Source organism: Phyllobates terribilis, unplaced genomic scaffold (assembly GCF_046119375.1).
Source record: "Phyllobates terribilis strain yellow unplaced genomic scaffold, ASM4611937v1 Scaffold_4__5_contigs__length_816908805, whole genome shotgun sequence".
Lineage (NCBI taxonomy): Eukaryota > Metazoa > Chordata > Amphibia > Anura > Dendrobatidae > Phyllobates > Phyllobates terribilis.
Window position 1 is genome coordinate 420656218 of NW_027362764.1, and position 17531 is coordinate 420673748.

At 46.3% G+C, this 17531-nt stretch overlaps 1 protein-coding gene across 1 annotated transcript in view; it reads left to right on the plus strand.

The window, feature by feature from the left end:
• MYO10 (myosin X) overlaps window positions 1–2307 on the plus strand; it is a 241303-nt gene extending 238996 nt beyond the window's left edge. Inside the window, exons 40-41 of the mRNA XM_073678623.1 lie at window positions 71–262; window positions 1329–2307. Coding sequence (XP_073534724.1) covers window positions 71–262; window positions 1329–1439 — 303 coding nt within the window. The 3' untranslated portion in view covers window positions 1440–2307. The remainder of the gene's footprint in view (window positions 1–70; window positions 263–1328) is intronic.
• Window positions 2308–17531: the final 15224 nt, after the last annotated feature.

Consider the following 17531-nt stretch of genomic DNA (forward strand, 5'->3'; position numbering starts at 1 on the left):
TGGTACTTGCTGTCAGATTTGCAAGTTCTTATCAAATTCTAACATTGTTGCATGTTTGTTTGTTCTACAGTGCAAAGAAGGTGGATTTCCACAAGAATTGTGGTTAGGTGTGAGCGTGGAATCAGTTTCAGTCTACAAAAGAGGAGAAGGACGACCTTTGGAGGTGTTTCACTATGAACATATCCTTTCTTTTGGTGCTCCATTATCCAACACCTACAAGATAGTTGTGGATGAGCGGGAGCTTCTCTTTGAAACTAGTGCAGTAAGTAAACTCAGATTTAATTTTGTAGTTATAGAAATTGTAGAATCGATAGGCATATCAATAATAGGCAAATGATTAAAAAAATGGGGAAAAAAGTGAAAAAATCTCAATTTATTCAGTATTGAGTAAGAGCACTATGTGTAGAACTACACACACTTATATGCCTTGGCTGTTATCAGTGAGGTTATTAATGGTTGTCTGGAGACTGTTCTGCCATGGTCAATGCTCTTGGGCACGTAAATCATCAAGATCTACTGCCGGCAGCTCCCTTTACAGGATAGCATGCTTAGGAAATACAGGCTATGCAGTAGCAGAAATAATGTGCTGGCTAGTATTGTTATGCTGAAAAACGCCTCAAAGGTGCAGTTCTAGAGGTCGGACCCCCATCAATCAATAAGTTATCACCAATTTATTTTACTCACTTATATAGGTCTATTATATTCCTTAGCTCTTTACAGACATTATCAGCACTGTCCCCATTGGGGCTCACAATCTACATTCCCTATTAGTATGTTTTTGGAGTGTGGGAGGAAAGCAGAGAACCCAGAGGAAACCCACACAAACACGGGGAGAACATACAAACTCCTTGTAGATGTTGTCCTTGATGGGATTTGTACCAGGACCCCAGCGCTGCAAGGCTGCAGTGCTAACCACTGAGCCACCATGCTATCCTATAGATAGATGATAACTAGAGATGAGCAAACCTGAACTTAAAGGTTCAGGGTTCGTACCGGATAGTTAGTGTCCGGTGCTAACCGCCGATCACGGACTTCTCCAGGAAGTCCATTGCAATGTTTCATGGGAAGAAGAGAGAGAGAATTTTCCAGCTCAGAAGTTCGGGTCGGGTGCCAGAACCCAAACTTTCCCGAGTTCGCTCATCCCTAGTGATAACTTGTTTTCACCAGGCAGCCCCTTTAGATAACCTCTAGCTTTTTACATTGGATTATCGCATAAAATACTTTAATACATGATTTACCACAAATTATCGGCTGTTTATAAATTAATTCCATTCATTCAAATATATATAAATGGCAATAACCTATTTGTTTTACTCTCTCTCATAAAGGTGGTTGATATTGCGAAGCTGATGAAGGCATACATCAGTATGATAGTAAAGAAGAGATACAGCACCACTCGATCAGAAAGTAGCCATGGGAGTCAGGGGAGTTCTAGGTGAAGACGGTGCCTCTCACATATCTCCTTAACCCTAATTTAAAGGTGCTTCGATAACAAGTAGCAGGACATCAAATCTCTTATTCAGGTTGTTCGGACAATCGGGATGATGTAGTGCCTAAACTATTAAAAATGACAGCAAGATCCCAAAGTTTCATTGCTTCTCCGTGAGCATTGCCTTAGATGAAATGACCCTGCTGAATGCCGAGTGATGTGCCTTTTATACCCTCAAATGCCTCCAAACCGAAAACCTGCCCTCCTTGTTTCCTCAAGAAGAGTATTGGATAGCTGCAGGCAGCCTTCCCCGGGACCCATTAATGCAACTTTGTATTTTTGCCGTATTTTTGTGCGTGAATTTTGTAAATTCTTTTTTTATTCCATGTATTGGATGAAAGGGAATGTTAATGTGCAATGCAGTGTGTATATTTCCATTGATCAGTTCCATGTAGTGATTGCAGCCTGTCGTGTTTGTTATAATGCCAGTTTTACCGTTTTGTATTACTTTCTCGCTGTAGCCAGTATACATCCCCCGACTGCTGTATATTAAATTAAGAGGTATAAGACCTAGCTACTAGAAAGAGTACAGTATTTATGAACTGCCTTATTCTAAGAGACTCTCAATATGTCAGTAGCACTTGCTCTACAAACATTTTCTTTACTTGATACATTTTGCCATATTAACATTATTAAAGTGCTTGTAAATAGGGAAATGTCAGTGCTTTATTTTTCTATGGAAAGTTTTAATATGAAGCAAAATATTTCACCACCTTGTGGTTAGCGTCAGATACACCAAATTTATTCTGCAATGGAAAGGCTTTACGTTAAAAGATTTGCCTCATTGTAATATAAAATCTTGTCAATAAAATATTTAATGTGGATTGGTGTGATTTTTTTTTAAACAATAAGTTTCCATTTTGATATTTATTGGAACCTGGTTAGGGATTCCCCAGCAAGTCTCTGCCAAGTTGTCAGATGGTCAAATCCTCTGAAGTGCAAACAATGGGTAAGTGGCCACACTGCTATAGACTATTTCCCTGGGTGTAATATGAAAATGTGATCATACAGATGTGACCGTCCTTACCTTTGTAGCAAGAAAACATGATTTCATGATGCACCAACATGAGATCTTTATTAGAGATGAGCGTTGTTCTACTCGAACTGTTCGCCAATCTCAAATTCGAGCTGTTTTGGGCGGTGTTCGAGCCGTTCGGCGAACACGAACAATTTGAGAAAAATTCGGCTGTTCGAGGTTATGTTCGATAACTGTTCGTGCACCAAAATCATAACTGGATTTTTTCTCAGTAATGATGAAAATTAATGTTAATACGCAGTTTGAGTGTACAGCGGGGCGGGGGGAGGGGCAGGGGATGGATCTCTGCAGGAACAATGAAGATCTCCATTTTTTTTTCTCTTTCCCGCATTTGCAGTGGGGAGGTGCAGTGTGTCAGCCTATCAGCAGCGCACACACGGAGCGAAGTGCTTTTTTTCACACAAGCAAGGGCATGTGTGATTGGCAGTGTATGTCACATGTCCTTGCCCTATAAGACCAAGCCATTTTCCCCGTCGCCACCATTTTCTCACTGCTGCAGCTGCGTGTTAGACGGCACCGCTGTTGCTGTGTGCGCTATACCTTGTTAATTTCAAGCCAATTTTCGCACAAATCTACAGATAGCTTGGGAGTAGGGAATAGTTGTGATTGCAGTCCTTTTAAGGACTAGGTTGCAGCATTTCCTACGACTTTTATCAGGCAGGTCTGTGCTCTTAAATAGATAGATTGTGGGAGTAAAGACTAATTGTAATTGGAGTCCTTTTCAGGACTAGGTTACATCAGTTCCTATCAGTTTTTGCCAGGCAGGTCTGTGCCAGTGCTGTGCAAGTTTTTTTCACAGCATTTGGCTGAATCTAGCAAAGCTAATCCTTTTTGGCCTATTGCAGAGTGTGTTAGTTAGTGGAGTAGCCTATCTGTGCTGCAAGATATACCACCTGTGTATAGAATACCAATTTTTTTACTGCACCTAGTGAAGTAAAACCTTTTGGGCATAGCATCATTCTATTAGTCCATCTATACTGACCTCCATCAGGTTGCAAACTGAATATAATTTTTTTCTGCATCTAGCTCTGAAAAAATATTTGGGCTTCTAGCAGTGTGTGGGACTTGGTCTATTAGTCCATCTATACTGACCTCCATCAGGTTGCAAATTAAAAATAATTTTTTTCTTCATTTAGCTCTGAAAAAATATTTGGGCTTCTAGCAGTGTGTGGGACTTGTTCTATTAGTCCTTCTATACTGACCTCCAGCAGGTTGCAAATTGAATATAATTTTTTTCTGCATCTAGCTCTGAAAAAATATTTGGGCTTCTAGCGGTGTGTGGGACTTGGTCTATTAGTCCATCTATACTGACCTCAAGCTTTTACTCTCCCCAGGATGACACAGGGGTAGAAAAGTCGTTTCGGATCCATGATTTGTTCATCTTTATGAACGTGAGTCTGTCTACATTATCAGTGGAGAGCCGCGTGCGCTTATCTGTCAGCACACCACCAGCAGCGCTGAACACACGTTCAGACAGAACGCTGGCTGCGGGGCATGATAAGATCTCCAAGGCGTAAGTGGCTAGCTCCAGCCATTTATCCAGATTGGAAGCCCAAAAAGAGCAAGGGTCCAGTGACACAGTCGTGGCTTCAATGTTTACTTGGAGATACTCCTGTACCATCGTCTCTAGGCGTTGACTATGTGTCAGACTTCTTGTCTCCTGTGGCCTTGCAAAGGATGGGCTAAAAAAGTGGTGAAATGATTCCGCAAAATTGATGTTACCAGCAGATACTGTGGTTCTGTTACGGTTTGAGTGCTGAACACTTGACGGTCCCACGGTTGGCAAGTTGGAACTGTGAGATTCACTACGTGCACCACTGGTATTTTGTGGAAAAGCACATGTAAGATTCTGCAACAGTCTCTGCTGATACTCCTGCATGCGTGCATCCCTTTCTATGGCAGGAATAATTTCTGCAAATTTACTTTTGTACCGGGGATCTAACAGTGTGGCAACCCAGTAGTCAGGATTATTTCTAATTCTCACAATTCGAGGGTCATGTTGCAGGTAGTGCAGCAAGAAGGCACTCATGTGTGTTGCGCATCCAGGAGCACCAAGTCCCTGTTGTGTTGGTGGCGAGGTAGCAATCATGCTTCCTTCCTCTGTCCTCTCCCCCCAACCTCGCACAACAGAAATGTGATCAAGGTCTCCCTCATCTGATGAGTCTTCCATCAGTTCGTCCTCCACTTCTTCCTGGGCTCCTGCACCTTCCTCACTAGTTTGGCTGCTACCATGCGCCCTGGTAAAATCATCTCCCCCACCCTCACATGCCTGCCGCCTTGGTGCTGCCGACCGTCTGGACCTTGCAGATGTTAGCCCTTCCGCATACAACTCCTCCTCCTCTACTTCCTCCACCTCCTCTTGTGCCACCACCTGACTCCGAATTCTGTTTAACATGTGCTCCAGCATGTAAATCACCGGAATAGTCATGCTGATAATGGCATCGTCAGCACTAAACATCTTCGTCGCCATTTCAAAACTGTGCAGAAGGGTGCATAGGTCCCTGATCTGAGACCACTCCTCCAGCGTGATTTGCCCCACCTCTGAATCTCGTTGGCCCAGGCTATACGTCAGAACGTATTGCACCAGGGCTTGTCGGTGCTGCCACAGTCGCTGCAACATGTGCAGAGTTGAATTCCACCGGGTAGGCACATCGCATTTTAGCCGGTGAAGTGGCAGGCCCAACGACTTCTGTAGAGATGTAAGTCGCTGAGCTGCGGGATGCGAATGGCGGAAGTGAGCACACAGCGACCGTGCCCTCTGCAGAAGGCCATCTAGTCTGGGATAGTGGGCTAAAAATTGCTGGACAACCAGGTTCAACACGTGAGCCATACAAGGCACGTGTGTGACATTGCCCCGGCGAAGGGCCGCACCCAGGTTTGCAGCATTGTCGCACACGGCCTTCCCTGGTTTCAGGTCCAGTGGAGACAACCATTCATGAAATTGGTTCTCCAGAGCTGACCACAACTCCTCAGCTGTGTGACTCACATTTCCCAGACATTTCAATGTAAAAACCGCCTGATGACGTTGAGCCCTACTGCCAGCATAGTAAGGAGGTGTGCAGGATCCCTTCTGCGCAGTTAGAAAGCTTGTGGCATGACCAGACAGGCTTTGGGTGCAGGTGGAAGACCGAGAGGAGGTTGAGGAGGCAGAAGCAGTGGAGGAAAAATGACATAAAGAGGATTGACGCACAACTCGTGGGGACGGCAAGACTTGGACAGCAGCCCCTTGTCCTGCTGTCACCATAGTTACCCAGTGCCCAGTCAGCGACATGTAACGCCCCTGTCCATGCCTACTCGTCCAAGTGTCTGTGGTGAAATGCACCCTGTCACACACAGAGTTTCTCAAAGAAGCGGTGATGTTGTGTGCGACATGCTGGTGGAGCGCAGGCACACCTTTCTTTGAGAAGTAGTGCCGACTGGGCATCTGGTACTGGTGGTCATGATGTGAATTACAGTTAGTCAAAGGCTTTGCTGCAATGTTGCAATAATGTTTTATGAGAAATTAAAGCTCTGTACATTCCAAATCCAAAAAGTAAGGGAGAACACGCAATTCAATAAAATCATAGTCGGTCTTTGGACATTGAAGGGTTTATACAGGGAAAAATATGTTTAAGGCTAACAGACCCTAATCATCCCTATAGAACTGTTAAGGCTACCAGACCGTGGAGGTTGGCACCCTAGACACTCAACATGGCAGCCCCGCTCAACGTCAGCAGTCCCTGAAAACCCTAATGTCCCTTGTGCTAGGCAATGAATATATACAATGCGTAGATATATACCATCCTTCTGGGTATCTCAGATATGCACGTAACGATATAATGATGGGTATATAAGAAAATCACAATGCATAATATCAAATCACCAGACAGTCCTGCTTTGTTATATATAATTAATTTCAGGTTCACATATACATCCACCAGAGCGCACCCTTAATAGCAATTTCCCAGGCTATACACAGAAGACCCCCAGAGGATACTTATCTCCATAATACAGGGACGCCAACATGCTCACCGCCACAGCCACTCTGCTGTTCCTCCTGCTCTGGATTCCGCCGCAGCTCCCAGGCCCCACAACCTGCGCATGCCCCGCAGGTCTGCTGGAAACACTTAGGGCGCGCTCGCTCCTTGCTTCTTGGAGGGTCGGCGCATGCACTCTGGAAGTGTCCCCAGCCTATTCCTGGGATGCATCATGTATTTAAGGCACCCTCCCCTGTAGGGAGGTGCCTGAGCAACTGTAGTTTCTAGTTTGTCTTCAATCCTTCTAGTCCGTTGTCAGCGTCCCCGTCATGTCTGAACCAATTCCTGTGATCCTGAACCCTGTCCTGTCTAAACTAGCCATTCTGTCTGTACCAGTACCAGTGATCCCAAACCTGTCCCGTCTAAACCAGCCATCCTGACTGAACCAGAACCTGTGATCTTGAACCTGTCCCATCTAAACCAGCTGTATTGTCTGAACCAGTACCTATGATTCTGAACCTGCAGAACCCATCCAGTCTGAACCAGCACCAGTATCCTTTCTGCCAATGATCCTGCTCTTGTCCAGCCTGATACTCTGAGTCCGTATCTGCAACCCTGACCTTTGGAGTCAGCTGCTGCCGTACCGGGGACTGACCTGGAGTGGTACCTGGTGGCTACCTGCAGCTCAAGCCTAACTTCACCATCAGAGGCTCTAGTGAAGACAAGGTAGCTGCTTAGTTACCCCTCCAGGGTAAGCCCAGTCCGTGGCGCAGTGGATCCTCATCCATTAGCATGACAATGACTATTTAGGACTTGAATTTTCACGCCTCCCTTTTGCCAGTCTAATCTTGGGACAAGCAATCTCCATTTATATTACACAACTTTCAAACGATGAATGAGAATTTTTTTGCCTGTATAAATTATTTCCTACACGATGAACGAGCCTTTTCGGACATATTGTTCAGTTGCTCAACCCATTCATTCACATCACGCAATTATAGTGATTGTTGGGTCGTTAATAGTGTTGAGCAATACCTTCCGATATCGGGAAATATCGGATCGGATTGGATCGGACCGATACCCAAAAAGTATCGGATATCGCCGATTCCGATACCGGAAACCAATGTAAGTCAATGGGACACAAATATCGGAATAAAAATAAACCCTTTTTTTCCTTGTAGGTTAATTCTACATGAAGGAAAACAACTAAGAATAATGTAGAATGACATGAAAAGCCGGCAATTCATCAGCGGCATACACCAGTACCCGACAATTTAGAACAGAAAGAATAGAGCATCACACATAGATTAGATAGATAGAAACATGTCAGTCACACATATATGAAGTACAGTGACAGTGTTGCTTACTGTACTTGTCATTTAGTGTAAAGGATTTATTAAAAAAAATAACAGTGTTTTCATGCACCGTCTCTTTAAAAAAGCCGGCCGGCAATTCAGCAGCGGTACCCGACAATTTAGAATAGAAAGAATAGAGAATCATACATAGATTAGATAGAAACATGTCAGTCACATATATAATAAGTACAGTGACAGTGTTGATTACTGTACTTGTCATTTAGTGTTAAAATAAAGGATTTATTAAAAAAAAAATTGGCGTGGGGTTCCCCATAATTTTAGGCTCTAGCGGAGGTTAAGCAGACAGCTGGGGCAGACGTTTGAAGCCTGGGAAGGGGGTAATACCCACGGAGCTTCCCAGGCTACTAATATCAGCCCCCAGCTGAATACCTAGCCTTTACTAGCTATTAAAATGGGGGACCCCAAAAAAAATGACGTGGGGTCCCCCCTATTTTAATAGCTAGCAAAGGCTAGGCAGACAGCTGGGGGCTGATATTAATAGCCCAAGAAGGGTGCCATGAATATTGGCCCCCTCCCAGGCTAGAAACACCAGCCGTCAGCCTTCCCAGAAATGGCGCATCCATAGGATGTGCCAATTCTGGCACTTAGCCTCGCTCTTCCCACTGCCCTGTAGCGGTGGCAGTGGGGTAATAGGGCTGGGGTTGATGTCAGCTTATAATGCCAGCAGACATCAAGCCCAGGTTAGTAATGGAGAGGCGTCTATAAGACACCCCCATTACTAACCCCATAGTCAAAGTTAAAAAAAAAACACAAACACCCAGAATAAAGTCCTTTAATTGAAATAAAGACACAATTCTTTATTGTTCTAAATTAAACCATACTTACCATCACACCCATTCCAGCTGAAGCCAACGATCTCCTGCAATAAAAGTAAAATAATAAACCAACATCATCCTTACCTTTCCATGGTTCCCACGACAGCTTCAGCTCTGCTACATTCACATGACAGGCTGGATCGCAGCCGAAAGCTGCCATCCAGCTTGCCATGCCGCAGACACTGAGAAGCGCAGGCATGCTTGTGCTCCTCAGTGTCTCGCTGTGACGGCATAAAGATGAGCCGAGGTCATGTCCAATGAACTCAGCTCACCTCATGCACGTCACTGACAGCGTGGGAAAATTCTCCTGATATTTCAGTATCGGAATGCTCAACACTAGTCGTTAATGTTAGAATCTGAAAGCTTAGCGACCAGTGTAAGTTACCATCACCTATAACATGCAACTCCTTGCTGAGAGCCATCTCCATTTCCGGATGTTTAACTCCTTAAATGCTATAGTCAACAATTACCATGAAACCTAAAAGATGAGGACCACAATGGGTTGCCATGGTAGTAGGTGGCAGAGTACATGGCCGCTATGGGGCCCATAAGGCGGGGGGGTGGCACCGCTCAACACTTGTCCCTCCTCCCACCCATCATCACGATATCAGCAGCATCCACATTCACAGGATGCAGATGCTGTTGAATAGAATGGTGAATCGGAGCCAAAGGCTCTGTGACCCACCATTCAGCCAGTGCCTGTGAGTCAGATTACGTGTACTGCAGACGCAATGATGTCACAGCGGCTCGCGAAAGTATTCAACCCCTTGGCATTTTTAGTGTTTATCTACCTTACAACCTGTAATTTAGGTTGACTGGTTTTTTTTGAGAGTTCATGTCAAGATCATGTCTACAACTGTAAACATTTGGTTTTCTTTTTTTTATGAAGCAAACAACAAATAGGTCAAAATAACTGAAAACTTCAGTGTGCAGAACTCTTCACCTCCCTAAAGTCAGTACTTTGTAGAGCCTGCTTTTGCGGCAATTACAGCTGCAAGTCGCTTTAGATAAGTCTCTATGAGCTTTCCGCATCTTGCCACTGGGATTTTTGACCATTCTTCAAGGCAAAACTGCTCCAGTTCCTTCAAGTTAGATGGTTTCCTCTGGTGAACAGCAATCTTCAAGTCAGACCACAGATTCTCTATTCGATTAAGGTCTGGGCTTTGACTAGGCCACTCGACAACATTTACGTGTTTAATAATAATAATAATAATAATTTTTATTTATATAGCGCCAACATATTCCGCAGCACTTTACAATTAAGCGGGGACATGTACAAACAATAAATTCAATACAAGGTGAGACAGTTTAACAGTTACATCAGGAGTGAGGTCCCTGCTCGCAAGCTTACAATCTACATGGAAATGGGGGGACACAATAGGTGGAAAGTGCTTGTTATTTCAGGTCTGGCAATTATAATAAGTCGGGATTATCATATAAAGCTGTATGATCCGGTCATCAGCCTGTATGTTAAAGTGCAATACTCAATTACCGAGTGCAGTTATCGAGTGCATGGAGGGTGTAGAAACAGATGAACAGTAGGGTGCAGATTCTGAATAGTATTTAGGAGGGAACAGGGGAAAGTTAGTTTACTGAGTAGTTGAGGTGGTAGGCTTGTTTAAAGAGATGGGTTTTTAAAGCGCGCTTGAAGACATCGGGGCTAGGCATCAATCGGATCGTCTGGGGTAGAGCATTCCAGAGAACTGGTGCAGCACGAGAGAAGTCTTGGAGACGGAGGTGTGAGGTTCGGATTATGGGGGATGTTAGCCTTAGGTCATTTGTGGAACGGAGGGCATGTGTAGGATGATAGACTGAGATGAGAGAGGAGATATAAGGTGGTGCAGAACTGTAGAGAGCTTTGTGGGTGAGAGCAATGAGTTTATATTGGACCCTGTAGTGAATGGGTAACCAGTGTAATGACTGGCACAAGGTGGAGGCATCGGTGAAGCGGCTGGACATAAATACGACCCTGGCTGCCGCATTCAGGACAGATTGGAGAGGGGAAATTTTGGTAAGAGGGAGACCGATCAGAAGAGAGTTGCAGTAGTCCAGACGAGAGTGAATAAGAGCAACAGTAAGAGTTTTAGCAGTTTCCAAAGTGAGAAAAGGTCGGATTCTGGAGATGTTTTTAAGATGCAGGTGACAAGAGCGAGTGAGTGATCGGATATAGGGAGTAAAGGAAAGGTTAGTGTCGAATATGACCCCAAGGCAGCGGGCGTGCTGCTTGGGAGTTATGGTTGACCCCTCCAAGGTAATTTCGATATTAGGTAGAGTTAGGTTACTAGAGGGGGGAAACACAAGAAGTTCAGTTTTGGAGAGATTCAATTTGAGATAGAGGGAGGACATGATGCTAGACACAGCAGATAAACAATCCTTGGTGTTTTGTATTAGGGTAGGGGTGATGTCAGGGGAAGAAGTGTATAGTTGGGTGTCGTCAGCATAGAGATGATACTGGAACCCAAATCTGCTGATTGTTTGTCCAATAGGGGCAGTGTATAGAGAGAAGAGGAGGGGGCCTAGGACTGAGCCCTGAGGAACCCCGATAGTAAAGGGATGAAGAGGGGAAGAGGAGCCGGCAAAAGATACAGTGAAGGAGCGGTCAGAGAGGTAGGAGGAGAACCAGGAGAGAACGGTTTCCTTGAGGCCTATAGAGCGGAGCATAGTGAGGAGGAGCTGGTGATCCACAGTGTCAAATGCTGCAGAGAGATCCAGGAGAATCAGCAGGGAGCAGTGACCTTTGGATTTGGCTGTTAGTAGATCGTTAGAGACTTTAGTGAGGGCAGTTTCAGTGGAGTGTAAGGAGCGGAAACCAGATTGTAGAGGGTCGAGGAGAGAGTTATCTGAGAGATAGCGGATTAGACGGGAGTGGACCAAGCGTTCCAGGAGTTTAGAGATGAAGGGAAGATTAGAGACAGGTCCAGGGGCGGAACTACCGCCCGTGCAGCCGGTTCATTGAACGGGGGCCCCGAGGGAGAGGGGGCCCCCCCAGCAGGGCCGCCATCAGGGCATGTCTGCCCTGACTCCAGTGTGGGGCCCAGCCGGTAGGGGCCCCCTTGGAGGCCCCCTCTTGTGAGTCTCTCTCCTCATGGGACCCCCGGCCCCATGCTAAGCGCCGGGTCCGGGACATCTCAGCGCTGCGCTGCGCTCCTGCGGCAGCGCCTTCATGATTCCCCTGATTTCCGGTCATGTGACGGCGCCGTCACATGGCCGGAAGTCAGGAGAACCTAGTGTCAGCGATTTGGACGAGCGCCAGAATTCTGCAGGGATCGCATGGGGGTAAGTATAACAAGTTTTGTTTTTTTCAAAATACAATTTACTAGGAGTGGGGGGAATGGGAGGTGTGTGTGTGAGATAAGAGATGCACATGGGGGGGGGAGATGATAAAAGATGCACATGGGGTGGGGGGAGATGATAAAAGATGCACATGGGGTGGGGGGGTGAGAGAGGTGCACATGTGGGGGGAGGGGGATGAGAGAGGTGCACATGTGGGGGGAGGGGGATGAGAGAGGTGCACGTGGGGGGAGGGGGATGAGAGAGGTGCACGTGGGGGGGGGATAAGAGATGCACATGGGGGGGAGATAAGAGATGCACATGGGGGGGAGATAAGAGATGCACATGGGGGGAGATAAGAGATGCACATGGGGGGGAGATAAGAGATGCACATGGGGGGGAGATAAGAGATGCACATGGCGGGGGATGAGAGAGGTGCACATGTGGGGGAGGGGGATGAGAGATGTGCACATGTGGGGGGGATGAGAGATGCACATGGGGGGGATGAGAGAGGGGCACATTTGGGGGAGGGGGATGAGAGAGGGGCACATGGGGAGGGGGATGAGAGAGGGGCACATGTGGGGGAGGGGGATGAGAGAGGGGCACATGTGGGGGAGGGGGATGAGAGATGTGCACATGGGGGGGTGGTGAGAGCTGCTCATGGGGGGGTGAGAGCTGCACATGGGGGAATTGGGAGATAATGAGCTGCACATGGGGGAATTAGGAGTAGGGGGATAATGAGCTGCACATAATGAATGTGGGGTGGGGGAGAGTAAATGATAAATGACGATGGGGTGGGGAGAGCACGGACATGATATAATGAATTGGGGCAGGGGGTGCATGTAAATAATGAATGCGGGGAGCAGGAAGTATAGAGTAGAGGTTCTAATTAAATTATATATTAAGTGCCTATTTACAGTTAATGGGGGCACCGTGGTGGATTACAATTTATATTTGGAATGGTAGGTTACATAATAACTAACCATATATTGATGGTGGATGCACGTCTGTATTCAGCTGCGTAATGTAGAAGTTGGGGAATGTGCTCTAGATAACTGTGTTATTTTATGCAGAGACGAGTCCTGGCTGGAAGACGTGATGGCGGTCTGTGCTGGATGAAGGAGGAAAGCGTAGCTGAAGGACTTCACCTAGAGACGTCACCAGTGAGTCAGTGCATTACATGTACACTTACACTATATACTATGTACCGGGCTCCTGTGTATAATGTCACTGGTGATCACTGTATTACCTGTACACTATATACAGAGCTCCTGTGTATAATGTCACTGGTGATCACTGTATTACCTGTACACTGACACTATATACAGAGCTCCTATGTATAATGTCACTGGTGATCACTGTATTACCTGTACACTGACAATATATACAGAGCTCCTGTGTATAATGTCACTGGTGATCCCTGTATTACCTGTACACTATATACAGAGCTCCTGTGTATAATGTCACTGGTGATCACTGTATTACCTGTACACTGACACTATATACAGAGCTCCTGTGTATAATGTCACTGGTAATCACTGTATTACCTGTACACTGACAATATATACAGAGCTCCTGTGTATAATGTCACTGGTGATCCATGTATTACCTGTACACTATATACAGAGCTCCTGTGTATAATGTCACTGGTGATCCCTGTATTACCTGTACACTATATACAGAGCTCCTGTGTATAATGTCACTGGTGATCACTGTATTACCTGTACACTGACACTATATACAGAGCTCCTGTGTATAATGTCACTGGTGATCACTAGATTACCTGGACACTTACATTATACATACCATGTATAGAGCTCCTGTGTATAATGACACTTATGGTAATATTAGTAATGTGGTGGTAATATTAGTAATGTGGTGGTAATATGTGGTCTGGTCATGGTGTGGCAGTTTTTCTCCCTTCTGTGTGGTATTATTCGGTCACTATGTTGTGGTAATATGTGGTCTGGTGATGGTGTGGCGGTATTCCCTGTATGTGGTATTATTGGTCATTTAAAAAAAAAATGTATATGACACATTCCCTTAAAGAAAACTAAATAAAAATATATCTAAAAAGAGTATTGGATATTTTAAGAAAATTTTAATAGGTTAGAGTAGGGCCCGGCCAGAAGAGTCTACCTTATCGTAGTGGCAGCTTTAAAAATCTTTTGGCCAAAACAAAAGCTGTTGGCTATGTATGTGGCACCGTCACATGGCCGAACGTCAGGAGAGCCTGGTGGCAGCGACGTGGACGAGCGCCAGGATTCTGCAGGGATCGCATGGGGGTAAGTATAACAAGTTTTATTTTTCTTAAATACAATTAATTAACTAGGAATGGGGGGGGTGAGAGATGCACATGAGGGGGGGTGAGAGATGCACATGAGGGGGGGTGAGAGATGCACATGAGGGGGGGTGAGAGATGCACATGGGGGGGTGAGAGATGCACATGGGGGGGTGAGAGATGCACATGGGGGGGGTGAGAGATGCACATGGGGGGGTGAGAGATGCACATGGGGGGGTGAGAGATGCACATGGGGGGGATGAGAGATGCACATGGGGGGGATGAGAGATGCACATGGGGGGGATGAGAGATGCACATGGGGGGGATGAGAGATGCACATGGGGGGGATGAGAGATGCACATGGGGGGGATGAGAGACGCACATGGGGGGATGAGAGACGCACATGGGGGGGTGAGAGACGCACATGGGGGGGGTGAGAGACGCACATGGGGGGGTGAGAGACGCACATGGGGGGTGAGAGATGCACATGGGGGGGGTGAGAGATGCACGGGGGGGGATGAGAGATGCATCGGGGGGGTGAGCTGCACATGGGGGGGATGAGAGCTGCACATGGGGGGGTTATGTTTACATAACTTTGTTGCCTTATGAAGCGCAGGGGGGGGGCCCCCAAAAATTTCTTGCACAGGGGCCCACTACAGTCTGTGTCCGCCCCTGGACAGGTCTATAGTTAGCAGTGCAGTTCTGGTCCAGGGATGGCTTTTTAAGTAAAGGGGTTATGATGGCATGTTTAAATGAGGAGGGAAAGATACCTGACGAAAGAGAGAGGTTAAATATTTTAGTCAGGTGAGTGGTGACCACCGGTGAGAGGGACTGCAGGAGATGTGAAGGAATGGGGTCACTGTTGCAGGTTGTAGGCCGAGAAGAAGCGAGGAGCTGGGTAACCTCTTCTTCTGTGACAGGCTCAAAGATGGCTAGTGAGCTTGAAGTGCAGTAGGGAAGGGGATCCAGGCACTGAGGAGATTGGGCTGAGATGTCCTGATGGATGTGGTTGATTTTTTCCAAGAAATAAGTGGCCAGATCCTCACTGGTTGGAGGTTGGTGGTGGGGGCCTGTGCTTTAGGTTTCAGGAGGGAGTTTAAGGTTTCGAAAAGTCGTTTTGGGTTGTTGGACATTGAAGTGATGAGGGTGGTGAAGTAGGATTGTTTGGCCAGATGAAGGGCAGAGTTATAGGTTTTGAGCATGAATTTATAGTGGATGAAGTCCTCTGCTAAAAGAGATTTTCTCCACTGACGCTCAGCACACCTCGAGCAACGTTGAAGAAAGCGTGTTTGCATCGTGTGCCAGGGCTGCCGTTGTCTGTGTCGGATCTTTCTGCGAGTAGAAGGAGCTGCTTCATCTAGGACGCTCTTCAGTGTATTGTTGTAGTGTGACAATGCCAAGTCTGGACAGGAGAAGGAGGAGATGGGGGCTAAAGATGTGTGGAGATTGTCCATAAGCTGCTGGGTATTAATGGTACGTGTATTCCTATAAGTGTGGTAAGTGGGGGTGTCCCGGGTGAGGAGACAATTCTTAACAGAGAAGAAGAGAAGGTTGTGGTCCGAGAGCGGGAGAGGGAAGTTGGTAAAGTCATCCAGCAAGCAGAGACTGGAAAAAACCAGGTCCAGAGTGTTCCCGTCTTCATGGGTAGGAGAATTCGTAAACTGTGAGAGACGGAATGAAGAAGTTAGAGAAAGTAGATGAGAGGCAGATTGGGAGAGGGGGTCATCGATGGGGATGTTAAAGTCGCCCATGATGAGGGTGGGGATGTCACAGGATAGAAAGTGAGGAAGCCAGGTGGCAAAGTGATCCAAGAACTGGCGGGCGGAGCCTGGAGGGCGATACACGACTGCCACTCGCAGGGAGAAGGGTTTAAAGAGTCTGATGGTGTGGACTTCAAAGGAAGGAAACATAAGTGAGGGAACCGGGGGGATGACCTGGAAAGCACATTGTGAGGAAAGGAGCAGACCAACACCTCCACCCTGTCTGTTGCCATGTCTGGCGGTATGTGAAAATTTCAGCCCACCAAACGAGAGAGCAGCAGCAGCAGCGGTGGTGTCTAGCTGCTGAATCCAGGTTTCTGTGATAGCCAGAAGGTTAAGAGAATTAGAGAGGAAAAAATCATGAATGTAAGTTAGTTTGTTACACACAGACCGTGCGTTCCAGAGAGCGCAATGGAAATCAATAGGAGAGGGCATGCACTGAACGTTAATAAGATTAGCAGGGTTTCTATATGCAGCTGGAGGAGAGTGGTGTACGCTAGTGGAGGGGGGCCCAGGGTTGGGGGAGATGTCGCCTGCGACTAGTAAAAGGAGAAAGAAGAGAAAGATCAGGTGGTCTAATGATTTGTATGAACGTTTTGAATGCTGTATGGAGGTAGAGGATGGTTTGCAGTGGGTGAGGAATGTCAGTAGAGCCTCAGAGTTATACATGGGAGAGGGGAGAAGGGAGGGGCTGATATACCCTGTGTTTCCCCATAAACCACTCAAGTGTTGCTTTAGCAGTATGATTTTGGTTATTGTCTTGTTGGAAGGTGAACCTCTGTCCCAGTCTTAAATCACTGACAGCCTGAAACAGGTTTTGCTTGAGAATTTAGCACCATCCATCTTCCCCTCAACTCGGACCATTTTCCCTGTCCCTGCTGCCGAAAAATGGTGTTCTTCGGGTGATGAGCTGTGTTGGTTTGGCGCCAGGCATAGCTTTACCTTAGTGGCCAAAAAGTTACATTTTGGTATCATCTGACCACAGCACCTTCCTTCATACACAGTACATTTGGGGAGTCTTCCACATGTCTTTTGGAAAACTCAAAACAAGCTTTGCAATTTTTGTGAGTAAAGGCTTTTTTTTTGCCCACTCTTCCATAAAGCCTACCTATATGGAGTGTACAGCTCATTGTGATTATATGGACAGATACTCCAATCTCTGCTTGGGAACTCGGCAGCTCCTTTAGGGTTACCTTTGGTCTCTGTGCTGCCTCTTTGAATAATGCCCTCCTTGCCAGGGTTGAGAGTTTTGGTCGGTGGCTCTCTCTTGGCATGTTTGTTGTGGTACCATGTTCTTTTCATTTGATGATAATGGATTTGATGGTGCTCTGGGGAATCATCAGAGATTGGGATTTTTTTTATAACCCAACCCTGACTTCTACTTCTCAACAACTTTGTCCCTGACTTGTTTGGAGATCTCCTTGGTCTTCATGGTGTTGTTTGGTTACTGGTGCATCTTAATGGTGTTGCAGCCTCTGTGGCCTTTCAGAAAAGGTGTGTATATACTGATAGACCATGTGATACTTAGATTGCACACAGGTGGACTTC